At 37.6% G+C, this 20,522-nt stretch overlaps 2 protein-coding genes and 1 long non-coding RNA gene across 8 annotated transcripts in view; all 3 read left to right on the top strand.

Moving 5' to 3' along the window:
* Dpr1 (defective proboscis extension response 1) overlaps window positions 1-20,522 on the top strand; it is a 337,775-nt gene that overhangs the window by 288,263 nt on the left and 28,990 nt on the right. The window lies entirely within an intron of this gene.
* Window positions 2,103-4,101, top strand: LOC139815219 (uncharacterized). The gene is made up of 3 exons (XR_011732688.1): window positions 2,103-2,712; window positions 3,151-3,302; window positions 4,022-4,101. It is a non-coding gene; the product is annotated as an uncharacterized lncRNA (long non-coding RNA).
* LOC139815158 (uncharacterized) lies at window positions 15,235-19,059 on the top strand. Its single transcript, XM_071781827.1, has 4 exons — window positions 15,235-15,498; window positions 15,717-15,858; window positions 16,524-16,617; window positions 17,096-19,059. Coding segments are annotated over exons 3-4 (1,080 nt in total). The 5' UTR covers window positions 15,235-15,498; window positions 15,717-15,858; window positions 16,524-16,616; the 3' UTR covers window positions 18,175-19,059.

The following is a 20,522-nucleotide window of genomic DNA, read 5'->3' as shown; positions in this document are numbered from 1 at the left end:
GTGATAAACAGCGAATAAATGAAAGAGCTCACTGGGATAATACTATTGCGTAATATCTCGAGTCTTCAATAAAACGATTATAACACGCGCGTAATTTCTTACAGAATACACGATATAATTAAACTGAATTTCGGGCGCGACGTCGGGTAAACCGTAACCGCCGCATTAACTCCCGTAAATTTGGATTAATCCGGATTATATGGACTCGCGCGCACTCGGTACCTCTCTCGGCTGTGCTCTCCGGTCGATGAACTTATTGTGATTGCATTATGAGTGTCGTGTACGATTGATTGTTTTTAATCCGGCGGAATAGCCGGCTAATTGACATTAATTGAAAATATTTCACAAGACGGAAATGTTACCGATTGACGTTATTGGAGAATTTATTTGTTTAATAGAGTAAATATCTGATAAATTTAAAAGCAAATTTTGGAAGGAAATAAAGCGAGCACGAGCTGTGATAGAAATGCGAGACTTTTATATAAGAATAGATTGATGTATTTTTATCAATTACGTGTAACGTTGTGTAACGTTACGTAATTTGTATACCTTGAGCTAAGAAGAAAGCGCCTTATTTCTTTTTACATCAGATATTCCAGTTGAAATAGTTTATGTAGCGCGAGAAAGGATGAGGAAGCATTATAGTCTATTAAAATCACATAATAGGCAAATGACTCCGCTAATTGTAAGCACTATTGCTCTTGCTCCTGCTGTTTGAGAACTCTTGATTCACAACCCACCAAGTATGTATGTACAACATCGAGTCGAAACCATAATAGGTTTTCCACAATTCGCCTGCGCTTCGTATAACAAATGCCACTACAGATCCCGTATCGCCAATTCCATCGAGCACAACCGCATCTCGAATAGTAATGCCTTTTGTAATTGGAACTTTAATTTTTACATTACCGAACAGATAAATTCAATCGTTCAATTCAGATCTGTTCACGAATTTCTTCGAAATGCAGGGAAATGAAATTTGAATCTAATCGAAGAGAAATTTTTCACATAACAATTACGATCACAGAAAAGAAATACGGATTGCAAGATAACTCGAATCACTGATATTTTTTTCTCTCACGAATTTTAAGCTTCGGAAGCAGAATCTCAATTTAAAATCAAGATATTATAATTTTAGTGTCTGCTGTGTGATTCCTTTTCATAGAATTGAATATAATTGTATACTGGTAATGAAAAAGTATATACCAAAGCTATTGCATAATATCTTCTTGAATTTTTATTAACAAGAAGAATTGCTTGAGGAGTTTTCATTTAGAAGATTAACTGCGACAATTTCGTATACCCGATGCCTGTTAACGCGCGGTTTAGCGAATCAGCTTTATTGCGTATCAGTCCTGACGCGTTGCGGACCCGCATTTGGATCTACCGTAATGTTCGAGCGACAGTACTACAATCTGTCGTGCATTATATACTCGATAAACTGAAGTCCAAGCCACAAACGATTGTCAAAGTTGTGCGGTGACGCCAGATAGTTGCGATATGTGTGAAACCGCGGTGTTCATACGGTATTAATACTATTGTATGAAGTCATTGGCACAATCGTTTCCAGCTCTTCGCACATGACGCGGTCGATTAGGCTATATTAATGCAATAAGCGTATTCTCACGACGACCTCTCGTGATTTCTGCGTGCAAAATTTCGAAATAATTGAGATTAGTAAAATTATCGAAATGAAAATAATAATGAAATATGACAAAAATACTTGTTCTGTACAAAATTTTATTCAAAAGATATTAATTACATTTGAAATCTTTAAATTAATAAATTTAAAAAATGTCTCAAGACGCGTGCAATTATTTTTCGTACAAAATAATACAATTAATGGCACTGCTGTCGATTGTAATATCGATAATTATCGTACAATCGACTAAAACGACACGTTGAAAATTCTTGCGTGGTACTTCCAAATAAAAAGATATTTGGCACAAAATAACACTTGAGATCACTTCAGGCCACTTCAAAAATACTTCGGCTGGTATCTTGACAATTACCGTAAAACGAACGTGATACGAAGTCTGTACGATCCCAATCATGGGGGGACACATGGGGGGGGGGGGGAACACACGCGATCTGCCAACTCGGAAAGAGTGGTAAAGACTCCTTGAACGTAGTACATTCCTTGCTAATCTCGAAGTATTTTCGAAGTGTGCTGAAGTGATCTGTAGTGTTATTTTAAGCAAATATCTTTTTATTTGGAAATACTACGCAAGAATTCTCAACGTGTCAATTCTCAACATTTCTCGCTCATTCTCCATTGGTTGGAGAGAGCACAGATGATTGGGAGAGAGTTCTTATTTCTACCGCGACGGTCTTGATTTATTAAATTGCATAATTTGATTCCTTTCGAAACGCAAAAATTTTTTAGAAAGTAATGTAGGAGCTGAATGTATGCGTGCATGTACGTGTTTGGTATGTGTGTGGGTGGGAAACCGATAGACATGTATATCGCGAGCGGCGATTAATCGGCGGTTGCAAGAGTGAAGAAAAGATACGCCGGTCTTTTGTTCGATCGTGCTATGTCTTCGAGAGAGCGAAGCGTCTGCGAAGGGCGCAGCCGACTGCGCGGCGCGCTAGTAGTACTGTAGTTGTAGTAGTAGTAGTGCGAGTCACAGACCACATTAGTACAGTCAGTTGATGACAGAGGATTGCCGGAAAAGGTATCATACCGGTCCCTTGACTAAAATAAATTAGGTATATATTACAATAGGGGTATTCAAATAAGTTAAAGTTTAACGGTTTGACAGGTTATGTCGGGTTAAAGTCGAGTAAAAAGTTAATTAATTAACTTTGGGCGCGTTACTCTTTAAGGTTATGCAAAATACATAAGTGACTCATTAACCTATCACATTAATCTTTGGGTTAAAAGTGTAAAAATTAACTTTTTACCCGACTTTAACCCGACATAACCTGTCAAACCGTTAAACTCTAACTTATTTGAATACCCCTAATTATTCCTGCGAGAGTGTATTTTTCTTTTACAGTAATAATAATAATAAATTAATGTACATAGATGCTTTCACGATTAAAGCAAATTTTATTTCAATGTGCGCAGATAGCCGAGTTATCGCAATCAATTTTTAGGAGTGTTCCACATTTATTTTACTGTATGTTGAACTGTATGTTTTGTAGTGAATCAAGAAATCGGTGCTATACATCACACACGGCCGCGGCCGTTGCCGTTGCATATTTGTTTTTTCTGCGTACTGTTACGCGCACTCGGTCGACGTCGACGCCCTATCACTCGCTCACTGAGACTGTGACTCGAGCGGGCAGGTAGCTGTGTGAGTATTATTTCTCGAAACGCAATCGCGACAAGTATCGTATGATTTCAAATGCTATTATTAACCTGCGCGATTAACTAATTTCTACGATTATCGAGATAACCTCATCGTGAGCACATCGAGGTTACGACTTTAAAGCGTCGTCTACAATGGCAGCAGAAGTATGCAGTAAGACATAAATAGTAAGCTATATTGACCAACCACAGTCGGCACAATCGACACATTATTGTTGAATTGTCAAAATTAGTTAATAACTTACTGCTTACGTCTTACTGCATACTCTTGCGGCTATTGTAGAAGAGCCATAACATTGCATCTTGAAACAGATATTTTACTCAATTTATTCATCTGTCCGCTGTTTTCGAATTGAAAAATATATGAATAAATAATCAGTGAACTATATACTATACTGGAATGTGAACTCCCATGCTAGCGCCCGGGCCACGACAAGAAAAAGACAGAATGGTTACTCTGTCTCTGTTTATTTAGTATATGTATAGTTCACTAGGAATAATACATCCGAATTGTCGGTTTAAGTGGTTTAAATGACCGAAAGCGGTGCGAGATATCAATATATCAATTCACTAATAATAAATAATCGCGTGCTGTTAATTGAAAGTATCGTTCAAAGTACGATTGTTATATTCCAATGATTAATGCGCGTGCAATCGTAATTAAAAGAAGAATTTATTTTGCAAATACTGTTTGCTATAACAAAGGAGCCTGAGAAAAGGAGAAGGAGGAAATATTAGAACTAGAAGAATCGGACGACGCAACCACAGAGACAATCACGAAATAAGTAATTTATTTATTATTTTATTTATCACGTACGAATTAAATAATCGCTAATAATTATTTTATGTCAAACGTGCATGGAAAGTGGCCCATTACGCACGCGACGCGTGCGTGATAGACCACTTTCCACGCACTTGCAACATAAAATAGGGTGTGTAACACGTGTGTTAAGTTGAAAATTGAACGTGCGAGTGATCGCACTCGCCTCCGGCTCGTGCGTCCACTCCGCACGTCCAATTTCCATCTTACAGCACTTGTTACACAAATAACTGTTATATACGCAATATTATTTATTGAAATATTCATTATTTTTAATTATGCACGCGTATTACAATTTGAATATGTTTATGTAATATGTCAATGTAATTTATATTTGAACTCCGTATATGAGTTAAATTGTTTTATTTTAATTTAAAGAGTAATGAATCTGTGAAACTAATAAATAGATGTATATTACTTTAAAATGCGAGCTAAAGGAGACCAGTATTAATATTTAATCCTAGATTAAGCGTAATAGCTTATTGTGCACTCGCATTCTCATATGAAGCTAAAATGCAATTCATTATATTGACGCATTGTTTATTACGATCCCCGAAAGTAAATGATTAATCCTTATCAATAATAGTTTAATTAATGAAGTCTCTATACTTTTCGTGTCTTTACATTCTTTTAAGTGTCCGATCATCTGGAATCTTCCCACATCACCATAGAGGGCATAGAGTATGAGCCAATTAATCGCCAGGTCTGCTTGCCCGTAGCAGTAGCATATACAGCCGCATACATCGAACCTCCGCACGCTATATTTTGTCGTTACAAACATTTTGACCCTGAAGAGATAATAGTGACGGCCATTTGTTGGACACTAGGAAAACGACCAACAAGCATGCCCGTGTTCCAGGCGCACATGACACCTGAGGAAGCAAAAGCAGTAGAAAAGGAATTTAATGCAATCTACTATGATCAGATTTTGGTCTTTCTTGGCATGGCAGGATTGATGACTATCATCAAAAAGCTCGGATCCGACACGGATGCAAATCGTGAATACCTCACCAACACGTGGCAAACTGTTTGTAACACAGTCGGAATGGGAATGCCAAACATCTTCACGTGGGGATGTGTTTCGCAGGAGCGATACACGTCTTTTGTTAAAATTTTGGAGATTTGGCAGGACTGGATTGAACCAAGAGATGCACTCCGCAAAAGCCTCCTTACTGCCGCCCTACTAGAACGTCCGGAAGAATCTTCTTTGTTTGTGAGAGTTGCGATAAATCAAGTAAAAAAAGTTTCTAATACATTTCGGCCTGGATCATGTACTAGTTCTGGATGCCCTCATCTCTTAAAATAAAGCCATCTTCCGCCCGGCTATCGCAAGTGGATTTCAGAAGAGCTATATAGACGAGTTGCTATATACGCACAAGATTTTGAGGATATGACATATATTAACGATGATAGTAATTTTTGCGAAATAAATATTACGTCTCCAAATCTAGTAAAAATATTATCTTTGACATTGTTTGCCAAGTATGATCTTCTACACATAGATGAGATTTTCAGGAAAGGAATACCATGAAGATACGATAGATTAATAACATCATTTAGACAATTTTTATATCAAGTGCATTACAGCGGATTAAATTTTACCATGCATTTTAGTGGATTAATATTTATCTAAGCAATGAGCCCGTTGCTTAGATAAATATTTAAAAAAGAGAAAAATAAATAAAATAGAACCATAACCAGTAAAGAAGTAATATTTTTAATACATGATACTTTTATCTATTTTTCATGGCGTTTTTATTTCATGGACGATGAAAATCGGAATAAGATATTTATGTATTCTATATATGTTTATGTCAAATGAGAAAATAAATTAGTACCTATCATTTTACATTAAACGCTTCATTAAGAAAAAACGATTAATATTTAAATATATTACTCTAGTTTGCGATCTGCCAACTCGGAAAGAGTGGTAAAGCCTTCTTGAACGTAGTACATTCCTTGCTAATCTGAAGAACTCGAAGTATTTTCGAAGTGTGCTGAAGTGATCTGTAGTGTTATTTTAAGCAAATATCTTTTTATTTGGAAATACTACGCAAGAATTCTCAACGTGTCAATTCTCAACATTTCTCGCTTATTCTCCATTAGTTGGAGAGAGCACAGATGATTGGGAGAGAGTTCTTATTTCTACCGCGACGGTACGTCGTCACCGTCATCGCGGAGTTAACTTTATAAGGAACATCAATTTCAAAACATGAAAACATCGGTGCATTTAGTTAAGCATCTCAGCACTACAAATAAAAAAATTTTACAGCAATACCCTGCAATCTCGCGTCTACGAATGGACACTCACGTTTGATCGGGATATTAAAAAAAAAGATATTTTCTTAATAACTTTTTCAAAATCTCAGTTAAATGAGCGATTCGTCAAACAAATCGGGTACGAGAGTACGTTCGCTGATTTCTTTCGGGTAATTAATTTATCACCCGACCTCCTTGTTTTAGGTTTCGTCGTAATTTACTGCACGTCCGTTTCGCTGGACGTCTTTCGTTCGCCACGCTTCCTGCACCGCATATGTAAATGCGAGAGTTAACACCACAGAACGCACGGGGATCAGACCACACACGGCTAATGGGATTTTGCGTTACGTGAGAAAGCGGTTGCTTGATGATTCATAGTGATCTTCCAGCAAATATTACTTTTCCGCTTTTCTTTCCCCGGCTGTTTAACATTTGCCCATATTTGTTAACGAGATCGCAAACAAGCTACAATAATTAGATCGCGTAATAAACGTGCGCTGCTGTAAGCGTGCCTGCGGCTCTCGAAAGCGAACACAATTATAACAATATGAGATGTCTATCATCTTTTCTTTATATCCATGTTCTAGTAATTTTATATTTATTTTTCGACATACGTGACACAAAAATATATCAACCGCAAGTTAATTTACGGAAATCTGTATTGGTGCATCCACGCGTCTAGACAAAGAGTCTAATAATTATTATTATGATTATTATTTTCCCATTTTATGTCTGTCACAGTGTATTATTCTTCTTTCACCCTTCCATTTTAGGAAGCTCTTTAGAAAGCATTTCAGAAACTCCTTCCCTGTTTAAAAATCGAAACAGAGGGGAATATGTTCCTACCAGGAAATTAATTTTCGAAATTGAAAGTGCAGCTATTATGCGACGCAACGAGGTAATAGCAGTGCCTTAAGCGCAGTAATTATTTCCCACTCCATTTAATAGTATTATAACCCTTCCCCTACCCGTTTTCAATCTACGCGAACTCATTCAAGGTCCGATAGCTTCATTCTGACAGCCCGTATGCCAATCCATGAAATTTCTATTTCCAAGGGACACGAGATTTTCAGCCATTATGAACGGAAATTGCAGCTATTATTATAATGACGCGTTTAATGAGTGAACAACGGGCAGGGAGGGGGACGGGAAGTCGCGCTTGCAGCGGCAACGAGACAATTGAGACGGAGAGAAAAATCAGCTTCTACGGAAAAGCGAATTATTTTAATTATTTCAAACTGTAGCGACCGCATACATCCCGCTGCACGACTATCCCGCCGGAGTAGATATACGAGGCAGGAGTGGTATTTATTCGGCGTTGTTCTCCGGCGGAAAAAGTTTTAATCGAGAGTTGGCCGGAGTCGCCGCGCGAATCCGCATCTTCTTTCCTCCACACTATGGGCCGCCTCTTCCGCGCACGTAATTTTTATTACTTCCCTCGGATAGCGACACCCATTTATCTCGCCTTCTTGATTTATCTTTCTACTTTAAAGCAGATTAATCGTATACCGCGTAGACGAGTCGGCTTACTGCGGGATATAAAAAGCGCGGCGGCGCGGCGTTGCTCGCGTTACTCCGCGGAGGATTAACCGCGGAGGCGTGCGCGAGATCGCGCAGGATAATCGCGAAATAACGCCAGCGTGTTAGGTATATCGACCGCAACGAAACGGCGAGTGAAGCATTAACGAATTTCCGGATGAAATTGCTAATATCGTAGGTAAGAGACAGTCCGCGCGCGTAATGGAATGAAAATGGATATATAAAAGAGTCGAACAGCGCAGAGCGTAGTATCCTTTATATTCGAACTTCTGCTTCTTTTCCATCGCTTTCTTTTAAAGGACGTATCTCGCAAAGCGTATCTATGGAGACAGCCAAATGACGTAGTCGTCGATCCAGTTTACCGTGTTCCGATTTTATATCCAACTGTCGTTGCCTTTGTCCCGCGAGTGTCGTCGCGCTCTTCCGCGTTATGCCGTTATGCGTCGCGGAGAAGGACCCGTCGTGACTACAAAGTTTTTCAATGGCGCCTAAAACGGATAGTGTCGTTCGAACATTTCCCTGTGTGCTAGAGTCCAACGTGACGACATTCTCTTTGAATCGTCGGAAAGGTCGGGTCAACGACAATGACACGTCGAAACGCTCGCATGCATGCATTGCACATTCGATTTTGAAGAAAAGTTGCTCTGGATAACTTGCAAATGTATTTTCTTCCAACCGTCACGCGTATCTTCGTTGCAGAGTCGAATATTGATTTTTGACAGAAGAAGCGTTTTTCTTCTTATTTTTAAATCGACATATCCGATCAGTGAAATATATGTACATACAATCCGACGACGGATTGAATTGTAGCTGCTACCGCAGCATCTCAATTGTCACAACAGCCGTCATCGTCACCGATCGACACTGACTTCCATGACAACATTTCTAATTCTCTCTCTGTCTCCCTCACTCATATCTACGAGGCACTTCGCCAAGCACTTCCTGGCCTTCCTGCTGATTCCGCATATTGCATCTCGCCGATGCACCGCGCGTCTCGATTGTCACAAGCAACGTTTAACCCTCTAAGTATTGCAAGGGCGTTACGCTCGAGTTATCTCTTTCAACAATTCTCACCTCGTTTGACTTACGATAAATACGGGAGAGAATTTCTCACTTCTCTGTTTTTTTTTTCACAAGATTGTCGCAGGAACAAAGAAGTATTAAAATTATGTATTAAAAATGGAGAGAACTTGTGCAAGGAAGAATATCAAGCATGTATATATTAACTATCCATATAAACAATCCATTTTTAATTTTCCGTTAAATGTAAGTGATAGCCAACTTATCTCAATATTTGATCATATTTTTCACCGATACGTAAAAGCTACGAGCGTACAATTTATGATCGTATTCCACCCGTTAATGAACTGCTTAATTATCGCGTAATTTTACGCGGATCAGTTACGCGATAAAGGTGAGCGAATTTAAAGGTGAAACGCGCATATACGAAAGACACACATTTGCGGTGGTATTTCAATGCAAGTAATGCATACGAAAAGCATCGGGACGCGTCTCGAAATCCCGCAGCTACTTGTAATTCGAGGCGTTGTATACATCCTACCTTTTGGGTATCCAATATCCTCCAAGTACTCGAAATACTTCCGATATCAGAAGCGCCTCGAGGCTTTCGCATCGGTTGAAACTCCAGCCTGACGTATCGTTGCGGTCAGTCAACAAAATATATTCATGCGGGATATATTGCTTACTTTCCTCCGCCCCCCTGCCGTTACATGCAAAATATTGCTTACTTTCTCCCGGACCGTTGCTGACGGGGCTGGCGGAAAGTCGGATATTTCAGCAGCGGTAACGGGAAAGATTTACGGTAATAATGCGGAGGAAGACCGAATTTTTTAAATTCAATAAAGATATTACTTCGTACTTTTTCGCATTTTTTTTATCAGGCGGTTCTTAGAAACTAAAGATGCAATTTAAATTAATTTTAACCAACTTAATATACATATACATATATACGTATAACACAGTAAAATCAGCGATATTTTAAAAGTTGGTAGGGTTTTACTTGTAGGGGAAAATGTATAAATAATGTATAACAATTAGAAGATATTTCTTTACTGGAATGAATCAGTTAGGCGTTCTAGTTGCGTTAAACATTATCCTTTAATCGCGGGAAATCGAACGCGAAGCTGCGAAGTGAAGACCTTCATGAATATTCTTATACGCAGAAATGGAATAATAGTAAGGAAAACGCGGCGAGAGAGAGAGAGAGAGAGAGAGGTGAAAAGGAACGTGTAAATGGAATAAAATTTTCATTTTATTACCGGGCGTCGAGTTTTGCTCGCGCTATCGTAAGGATGCAAAGAAAAACCGCGCGACAGTATTTGTCCCGGGATGTATGTGCCGCGCCTTGAAAAGCACAGCACTCACTTAAGCAAATTACCTTTCGTTTAATTAAAGTCTTATCCGCGTTATAAAGTATAACGTCACCACCGGGCACATCGTGCTCTACATACTCCGCTTGGAGCGAGATGTTTTCGTGCGATCTCCAAGAAGCTACCACAGCCCAGGCTGGCATAATAACATTTTTCAGAGATCTCGTAAAATAATTCTCACGCAAAATTAATTATACTTCCAACGTGTAATGCGACTAGATTGCGGCATGGAATATTCTCTGGTATCAACTTAGCTTCCGTCAGTTCAGCTTCCTTTTTACGCGAGTAAAGAATTTAACCTAGATTTCGTTGATACTATTTAATTCTTCGTACGGCGCTAATTTTACATTGAGATGAACACAAATGTCACGTTATCTCAGATATTACGTTTGTTATAATTGAATCGTCATTATTAGTATACTTATTCTTGAGCATATTTAAAGTGCAATATAACTAATTATTATTTATTTAAATCTTATATCAAAGTAATTTTTAGTAACGGTAAAGCATTGTTATTTGTGCACCAGATTATAAGTATGTGTCTCTATTTAAATACTAGTTAATTAAACAATAAGATGGAATAAAATCGGACAAAGGAATTCGAGAATAATATAGTTGACCGAACTTGCGAACTTATTTATTTATATTCACGGTATACAGCACAAGGCTTATTAGCGACTCGCTAACTATTCCTAACGACTCTTTCGCACCGGGTCTCTCGACGCTCGCTTCTCAAAGACGCACATATACACATATATATACACACACTGCACACGAGACATTTGTCTCGAGAGGACTCGCAAATGTTGCGTTATCATAATTGCTTTTTATTTATTCTAGCTGTAAACTGGATCATGTACTGTTAACAAATGAGGAAAATCTAATTGCGCAATGCATTTTTACTTACATATTTTATTACAAAAGTAATATAAAACAAGTACAAACAATTTATTACAAAATAAGTATGAATATTGGGTAAATGTATACATTTTTATCTATATCAGAGATACTTGCCAGTACCTCAATTAAGAATACATTGAGCGAAGTATTAACGACTTGTGAGATGAACTTATTCCTGGATTATCCGATTATTGAAAAGAATATTATGTCATAGAAATATCTTCTCTGATATTTCTATGACGTAATATTGTAATACGATATCGAATATTATTACGAATCAAATAAGATCAAATTGAATTGAATCAGATCCGCGATGCGACAAAGAATGTGGTGCGCATCATTTTAGCCGCGAAATACGTATTTGTAACGTCAGTTGAATAAAACCCATAAATGTCCAGTTTGAAGACAATCTCACAGATTTTTTTTTTTTAACTCGGTCATCCGTGTCACTCACGCGTGCTATATACGGCTGCGTCCGAATGCGATATCCGAAAAAAAAAGGAAAAAAGCTCGCACGTAATCGCTTGCAAACATATTCGACGTTCGATAGTTTCGCAATCGCTATGTACGGGACGACCGTACTTCGGACGGGCTTTACGTTCGGTCGCGACGCAACGCGAGCTGCATTACCGAACCGGAGAGCTCGCCGCCGCAGTATCTCTCTCCTCCGAGGGATTCATTCGACGCGCGAAATTGCGCCGTTGCGCACGAGAAACGGAACGATCCGCGACGATTTTATTACACGGCACTAAAACCCAGTAGATTACCTTTACAAAGTTACCGATCGAAACTGGCCCCTTTACGCGGACAGTGGATTGCTCCAAAAATTCGACGCTCTCGTTGTGACATTAATTTTTGCGATATCGAGAAATCTAGCTCCACCGACGCGACGCGTCCTATTTTCCCTCTATTTGAAAATTAAATTAAAAAGCTTTCTTATCTCAAAATAATACACGATGTAATTTAAGATAATAAGTAAATCTCTCCGTTACTTGCGCAACAATCTGACCTATAATATCTTTTAAGGAACAAAAAAATTACGCGGACTGTATAGAGTTAATTTAAGTCCTAAAATACATCTCAGAGAATTGAAGCTTTTTCTTTTATCTAAAAATTGCACGTGATGTAATTTAGAATAATAAGTGAATCTCTTTGTTCTTTGCACAATCTGATGTACGGTATGATAACAAGAAAGTTACGCGGAATGTATGAGGTCATCTTAAGTCCCAAGAGCGCATCTCAGTCAGAGGGTTATAATTTTACTGTCATTGTACTTGTGACCTCGCTCGTTCAGTCGAGCTCGAATAGAAAGACCGTTTGCCTAACAAAAGGCGTTGATTCGTGCCATCAAGAAAGTAATTTCGAGATTTGTGTTAGAAATTTCGGCGGATAGGGAGAAAGAATTCGGTGACTAACCGAAATAGTCGAGACAAATTTAGCGAAAAATTGCGAACGGTGGTTATGGCGAACGGTCGCGGCACGGCGGAGAAGATCTCCACTTCGAAAACTTCAATCTCCGCTAATTTCTCCGATGATCCTGCTGAAGCTGAAAACCCGACGCGGAAACTTTTTCTACCGAAAAGACGATCTCGCAGCTTCCATTAATCGAACCGAAGGGAATGCGAAATTTTCTGACTCGGGAGACGCATTGTCGGTTGAGATCGCGCGGTAAGCGCGTTAAATTATATCGCGTGACGTTGCAATTCCAAAGAATGAATAAGTAGGAACGGTGAGCATCCCTCGGAAAATTTAATATAATCATAAATTTAGATGTATGAGATCGTAAACACGGAAGAAATTGCTACCGGGGATTTCAATTACGAACGGTAGCCAAAGTTTCCGCTTGAAGAGTTAGCATTCAGCGAGAGATCGGGTCGCGTTAATTTCTCCAATTCCCGGGTTGCCCAGGTAAAATCGCTCATATCGGAGCGCGCGCGCGAGCTATCGCGGTGAATCGAAATCCCCACGTACACCACCGCCGTCCGCGTAATTGGTCCAGATGCGGAGCAGACGAGACGAGGTGGAGGGTAGGAGGGGTAAAGGGCGAAATTCCGCGCGGGACAGCTGCCATTAGAAGGGCAAGCGGGCGACGGTGGATGGGAACGAGCGGGTTTTCATAATACGATTCGAGATTCGAGACGGCATGGCACGGCACGGACCTCCCCTCGTCACGAAGTTACCCTCGCGGATGTGTGCGACAGGACCAGCAGCGTGCGGATCTCCTCCGTGCTCTCTTCGAGGCATCGCTCTCTTACGTCCTACGTCTCTACGTGCTTGCCTCGCTTCGCGTCTTGTCTACTCGGCGCTGATTTGATTTCGATATCCCGCTGTTCATCCCCGCAGGGGATTCGCCCGTGTAGTCGCTTCCAGGTGTTCGTTTCCTATGAAAGGAAAAGAAATGACGGCGGAATCGCTGCACCCTTTGTGTCCCGTCCCGTAGATTAGAAACGAAATTACGCCGACCTCTTCGATATATGTATAATCTAATATTTCTATTTGTTTCGATCGTGACACCTCCGGCATTAAAGTGTCTTAGGCTATTGATGATTCGATACAATTGTACTTATCTATTTATCTATTTTTATCTATTTATTTTATTGATTATATTTAAGGTAATTATTTTTATTTCACTTAGCTTCGTTTTGGTTTCATATAAAAATGCTAAAGAGAAATTGAGAGACTCACAAAGAAAGAGCCATAAACGCTATATACTTATCTGTTTTTCTTTAACCTTGATTAATGAAATCACATCGCAGTTATTGTAATATTCTTAACATTAATTAAAGATAGATAAAGATTCTCTTTTTCTACGTTTCTGTATATCTGTAGTTTTTATTTTTAAAAAGCAAAGCATTGATTAATTATATTTAGATTGACATGGAGAAAATGTAAAAATTATTTATATTCTACAGAACTTATGCATTTTTCTTCCAAGGAAGAAAATAAATAAAAACAAGCGATATTTCGCACCTACCTAAAGTTTAAAAAAAGTTTCTACGAACTACGCAGAGGATAAGCTTCTCAGACCGCAGTGAACGCCTTGTGCGTATACTTGGATCTTTTTAACGTTATCATGACCCTTCTAATCTTTTTTCACTTTTCCATTAAGAAAGTTCCAAGATTTATTTCTTCGCTAAAAAATAAAAAAAAAAGAAGGATCTTTCCGGCGGAAAGAAATCGACGGGGATAGCGGGGAAGAAAGTTCGTGTCTCTTCATTTTCTTCGCGGATGCTTTATTTAAATCTTGGGCGCAACTTCGCTAATTTCTCTCGACCGTCATTCAATAGTAGCTTGTTTACTCGGTCTTGCATTCGATATCCTGCCCGATTTCCCAGGAGCATCCGCCTCTCTAAAAACCACCGCGCGTGAAAAGAACGGATCGAAAACTTTCCCAACGAATCGTAGATCCCCTCTTATGCAGACGGCATTGAAAACTCCTAGGTAAGCTGATTACAGGGAGACTCGTCGCTACCAAAAAATACTTTAATGGCGGATATTTCGGTGAATTTGAAATAAATGTTTCTTTATCAAGAGTTTTCATGAAAAATTTAATCGTGAGGAGATATATCTCTTGATATAATAAGTAAAATTACTCGGCGTGTTTAAATTATGATAGGTTAATTCTAAATTTAAATTTTAAGATTCGTCTTTCTCTTGTAATTGGAAAGTGAAAATTATATATTTGTTGTAATTGTTATCATTTTTCTCTTTCAAATTTTTACATCTGGAGAAGAGTAAAATTGCATAATTTTAATAAATCACAGGAACATAATGAGTCCTTTCATTTTTCGCGGCGGTTTAATTCCATTTTCTTGATTTATTAAAATCACAAGGAAAAAACTCTTGATTTATTAAAATTGCATAATTTGATTCCTTTCGAAACGTAAAAATTTTACAGAAAGTAATGTAGAAGCTGAATATATGCGTGTATGTACGTGTGTGGTATGTGTGTGTGTGTGTGTGGGGGGGGGGGGGGCCGATAACATGTATATCGCGAGCGGCGCGGCGGTTGCAAGAGTGAAGAGAAGGTACGCCGGTCGTCGGTCTTTTGTTCGATCGTGTTATGTTTATGTTTTTAAGAGAGCGAAGTAGCGAACTAGCGAAGCGTCTCAAGCGTCTGCCCGAGTCGATGGCCGTATGCCGTATTGCTCTCTGACAAGAGGCATGAGCTAATAAAAATTTAAGAAGTCTGCCCGAGCCGAGTGCGAGTAGTGCGAGGTGCGAGTCACAGACACAGACCACAGTCAGTCGATGACAGAGGATTGCCAGAAAAGGTACATATATCCCTTGACTAAAATAAATTAAGTATATTACAATTATTCCTGCGAGAGTGTATTTTTCTTTTACAGTAATAATAATAATAAATTAATGTACATAGATACTTTCACGATTAAAGCAAATTTTATTTCAATGTGCGCAGATAGCCGAGTTATCGCAATCAATTTTTAGGAGTGTTCCACATTTATTTTACTGTGAACTGTATGTTTTGTAGTGAATCAAGAAATCGGTGCTACATCACACGACCGCGGCCGTTGCATATTTGTTTTTTCTGCGTACTGTTGCGCGCACTCGGTCGATGTCGACGCCCTATCACTCGCTCACTGAGACTGTGACTCGAGCGGGCAGGTAGCTATGTGAGTATTATTTCTCGAAACGCAATCGCGACAAGTATCGTACGAATTCAAATGCTATTATTAACCTGCGCGATTAACTAATTTCCACGATTATCGAGATAACCTCATCGTGAGCACATCGAGGTTACGGCTTTAAAGCGTCGTCTACAATGGCAGCAGAAGTATGCAGTAAGACATAAACAGTAAGTTATATTGACCAACCACAGTCGGCACAGTCAACACATTATTCTGAATTGTAAAAATCCCATTAGTTAATAACTTACTGCTTACGTCTTACTGCATACTCTTGCGGCTATTGTAGACGAGCCATAACATTGCATCTTGAAACAGATATTTTACTCAATTTATTCATCTGTCCGCTGTTTTCGAATTGAAAAATATATGAATAAATAATCAGTGAACTATATACTATAGTGGAATGTGAACTCCCATGCTAGCGCCCGGGCCACGAGAAGAAGACAGAATGGTTGCTTTGCGACTCTGTCTCTGTTTATTTAGTATATGTATAGTTCATTAGGAATAATATATCCGAATTGTCGATTTAAGTGGCTTAATAATAAATAATCGCGTGCTGTTAATTGAAAGTATCGTTCAAAGTGCGATTGTTATATTCCAATGATTAATGCGCGTGCAATCGTAATTAAAAGAAAAATTTATTTTGCAAGTACTGTTTGCTACAACAAAGGAGCCTGAGAAAAGGAGAAGGAGGAAATATTAGAAGATTCGGACGACGCAACCACAGAGACAATCACGAAATAAGTAATTTATTTATTATTTTATTATCACGTATACGAATTAAATAATCGCTAATAATTATTTTATACACGCAATATTATTTATTGAAATATTCATTATGTTTAATTATGCACGCGTATTACAATTTGAATATGTTTATGTAATATGTCAATGTAATTCATATTTGAACTTCGTATATGAGTCAAATTGTTTTATTTTAATTTAAAGAGTAATGGATCTGTGAAACTAATAAATAGATGTATTACTTTAAAATGTGAGCTAAAGGACACCAGTATTAATATATATTTAATCCTAGATTAAGTGTAATAGCTTATTGTGCACGCGCATTCTCATATGAAGCTAAAATGAAATTCATTATATTGACGCATTGTTTATTACGATCCCCGAAAGCAAATGATTAATCCTTATCAATAATAGGTTATATTATCAATATTTAATTAGGGAGGTCTCTATACTTTTCGTGTTTTTACATTCTTTTAAGTGTCCGATCATCTGGGATCTTCCATCATAGAGGGCATGAAGTATGAGAATATTTATCGCGATGTCCGCTTGCCCATAGCACGTGCAGCCGTAGCATACATCAAACCTCCGCACGCTATACTCTGTCCTGACAATGGTTTTGACCCTGAAAAGATAATAGTGACGGCCATTTGTTGGACACTAGGAAAACGACCAACAAGCATACCCGAGTACCCATGCGTGTTGTACAACCAATCTGTGTTGTACGAAGCAATAAACATGGAGCATAATGTTCACTCTGATCAGATCCTAGTCTTTCTTGGCATGGCAGGACTGATGACTATCGCCAAAAAGCTCGGATCCGACATGGATGCAAATGGTGAATACCTCATCAATAGATGGCAAGATGTTTGTAGCGCAACCGAAATAGAAAACATCTTCATATCGAGTGTTGTTTCGCGGGAACGATACATGACCTTTATTAGAACATTAGAGATTTGGCAGATTTGGATTGAATCGAGACCTGCACTCTACAGAAGCCTCCTTGTTGCCGCCCTGGACTGTCCGGAAGAATCTCCTATGCTTGTGAAAACTGCGATGGCTAAAGTAAAAATAGAGACTCAATATTTCGGCATGGAGATGATACTAAAGATGGATGCCTTTGTGTCTTTACAAAATATAAATGTAAATAAAGCCATCTTCCTCCCGGATATCGCACAACAAGCTGCGGATCTCAGAAGAGCTATGGACGAGTTACGTACAAGATATGGAGATCGTTTCCCATATTTGGAAATTTACAGGCTCAAAGGAAGAGATCGCCTCAATTGTAGGAAATACCCAGACCTTTTCTATGCGGTTGTTGCGACCGAAATTGCCAACAAAAAGACAATCCCTGATAGCGTAAGGCATATTTTGATAGATTTGCAGACTCGTACCGATAGACATATCATAGATGCTGAAGTAGATAAAACGCTGAAATTCGAGATCCTTGATGAGGTAACTAACGCCAATCTCCTTAATATTGAGCCGCGTCTCTTCTGTAAGCGTCGAGAAAAAAATGATGACAACGAGATACTATTGAAGGGCCCAAAGATTAAATAAATGCAGAAACTTATTAACGTCTTATTCTACGATAAAATATCAACTAATTGCGAGATATATCAGTTGCTTGAAATTTATAGGATAATCTCATAAGTATGAATAATAAAAATAACAGAAAATGTATCAGCCAGAGCGATTATTTATTTTTGCATAAGTTCGATGGAAAGTAATAAGTGATGATAGGATGATTTTCGCGAAAGAGATATTATGTCTCCAAATTTATAGTAAGAATATTTTCTTTTACACTTTTTACCAAGCATGATCTTTTACATATAGATAAGATTTTTAAGAAATTTGAAATGCCATGAAGATATGATATGTTAATAACATTATTTGGACAATTTTAGTATCAAATGCATTATAGTAGATTAAATTTTTCTGTTCATTTTAATTAACGAGCCCGTTGGTTAGATAAATATTTAAAAAAGAGAAAAATAAGTAAAATATAGAACCATAACAAGTAAAGTAATAATATTTTTAATACATGATACTTTTATCTAAACTTTTTCATGGGGTTTTTATTTCATGTACGATGAAAATCGGAATAAGATATTTATGTATTCTATATATGTTTATGTTAAATGAGAAAATAAATTAGTAACTATTATTTTATATTAAACGCTTCATTAAGAAAAAACGATTAATAAATGTATTACTCTAGGTTTTTTTTTTAATATTTTTTTTAATATTTTTTAAATATTATTTTATAGGATTAGATATCTACATTTGGCTTCGTTTTATATCTTTTCGGATTAATGATTTTATTTTCGAATAGGGAGCAATGTTGTAAGATTTAAATCAAAGTTTTAAATCGTTATCTGACAATAATTATGAAATATGAAACATGTGTATATCAGTAATAAATTTGTAGCTGCTTTGCAAACACGAGCCAGACTTTGTTTATTAATAAATTTTATACTAAGCAATAGGCTTTATAGACTATAAAGGTTTATATTTTTAAATTGATCCCAAAACTTGCTTTGCACACTTGCTGAAATTTATTAGCATTAGCTTTACTGGTAAAAAACATAAGAACGTTGATCCCCTCGATCCAAACTGAAAATAATCGATTCAACGAGATGAATCAATATTTTAAGAATCGTTAAAGAATCAACTTTTTATTATAAAAAAGAATTGATTCTCGATGAATCGATTAAGAATCAGGCACCACTAATGGGAAGAAACGCAAGACACGGACAAATTTTGGATCAATTAAGTAACAAATTATCGAGATGCTAGTGGACAAAATCCTTTCGATTAATCGATTTACCCTTTAAAGTTATGTCTTAAAAGAAAATAGAGATTTTTAGATTTTCTGGTGAATAATTGGAAAGGTTTTTGAATTCTGATTTTGAGTTCAGAGATGTATTCTATAACCGAGTTGGCCACACTGCACTAAAGTGGTTCGATTTCAAGCCCAGCACATCGGCCACATCGGCTTTTGTCTGCGCTGGATATCAGTCGTGCAACGTGACTCGAGCGAGTGGGTAGCTCTGTATTGTCATCGACGATCACTCATCGTATTATTTCTCAAAACACAATTGTAACAAGTAAGATTCTAAATGCTATCATTAATTTTGATTAGTATTACATCATCCGAATTTTTATTATTAGTATATTCGCTTTTAACATTGGTCAAATCGAACCAAGTGCATGAGTACTGTTAAGAGGATCTTATAGTGGCAGACATTTTTTATTAGAAGAAATCTTTCAGTTGGCTTTACAGAATTAAAATACGCACAAAAATCGAGTGCCACGAGTTCATATCAAAAATGGAAAAAAATTGAAATCTTTATTTAATTTGGGCACATGCAGCTATCACCTGATGACAATATTTAATACAAAATACCACAGTTTATATATTACAAAATGAAATAAATCGGCATTAGGGACAACATGTAGGAACAATATCGTGCAAATGGAATTAAGATTCAAAGCCTAGAAAAGTCTAGAAATGGCAGCGCATCCCCTCCACGTCCTGCCAATACACACCAAAGCGAATGTGCTGTCGAGCGTTCGAATGTTCTCAAGTCTAACTGAAGTTTGTCGAGTTGCAGCCGTTATTTTCCCTTGCCGCGCTATCACCTAGGCTTACGCCCCGTCTATCTCTTTCTAAGCTTATGTTTGCTATAGGATCCTCTTAACACTAAAAAGGAAAAATTTTTTAATAGTCAAAATTATTGACTTTTTATACAATATGACATTAAGAATTTGGTAGATAAATATAGTATATTAATTAACAACAAACTTTCCCTTATATTACGTATATGAAAAATTTAGTTATTAATTAATATACTTCTAATCAAACTTATACTGTATAAAAAGTCAGTAATTTTGACTATTTAAAA

This window comes from Temnothorax longispinosus, chromosome 6, assembly GCF_030848805.1.
Source record: "Temnothorax longispinosus isolate EJ_2023e chromosome 6, Tlon_JGU_v1, whole genome shotgun sequence".
Lineage (NCBI taxonomy): Eukaryota > Metazoa > Arthropoda > Insecta > Hymenoptera > Formicidae > Temnothorax > Temnothorax longispinosus.
This window is presented reverse-complemented; position numbering and strand designations above follow the sequence as displayed.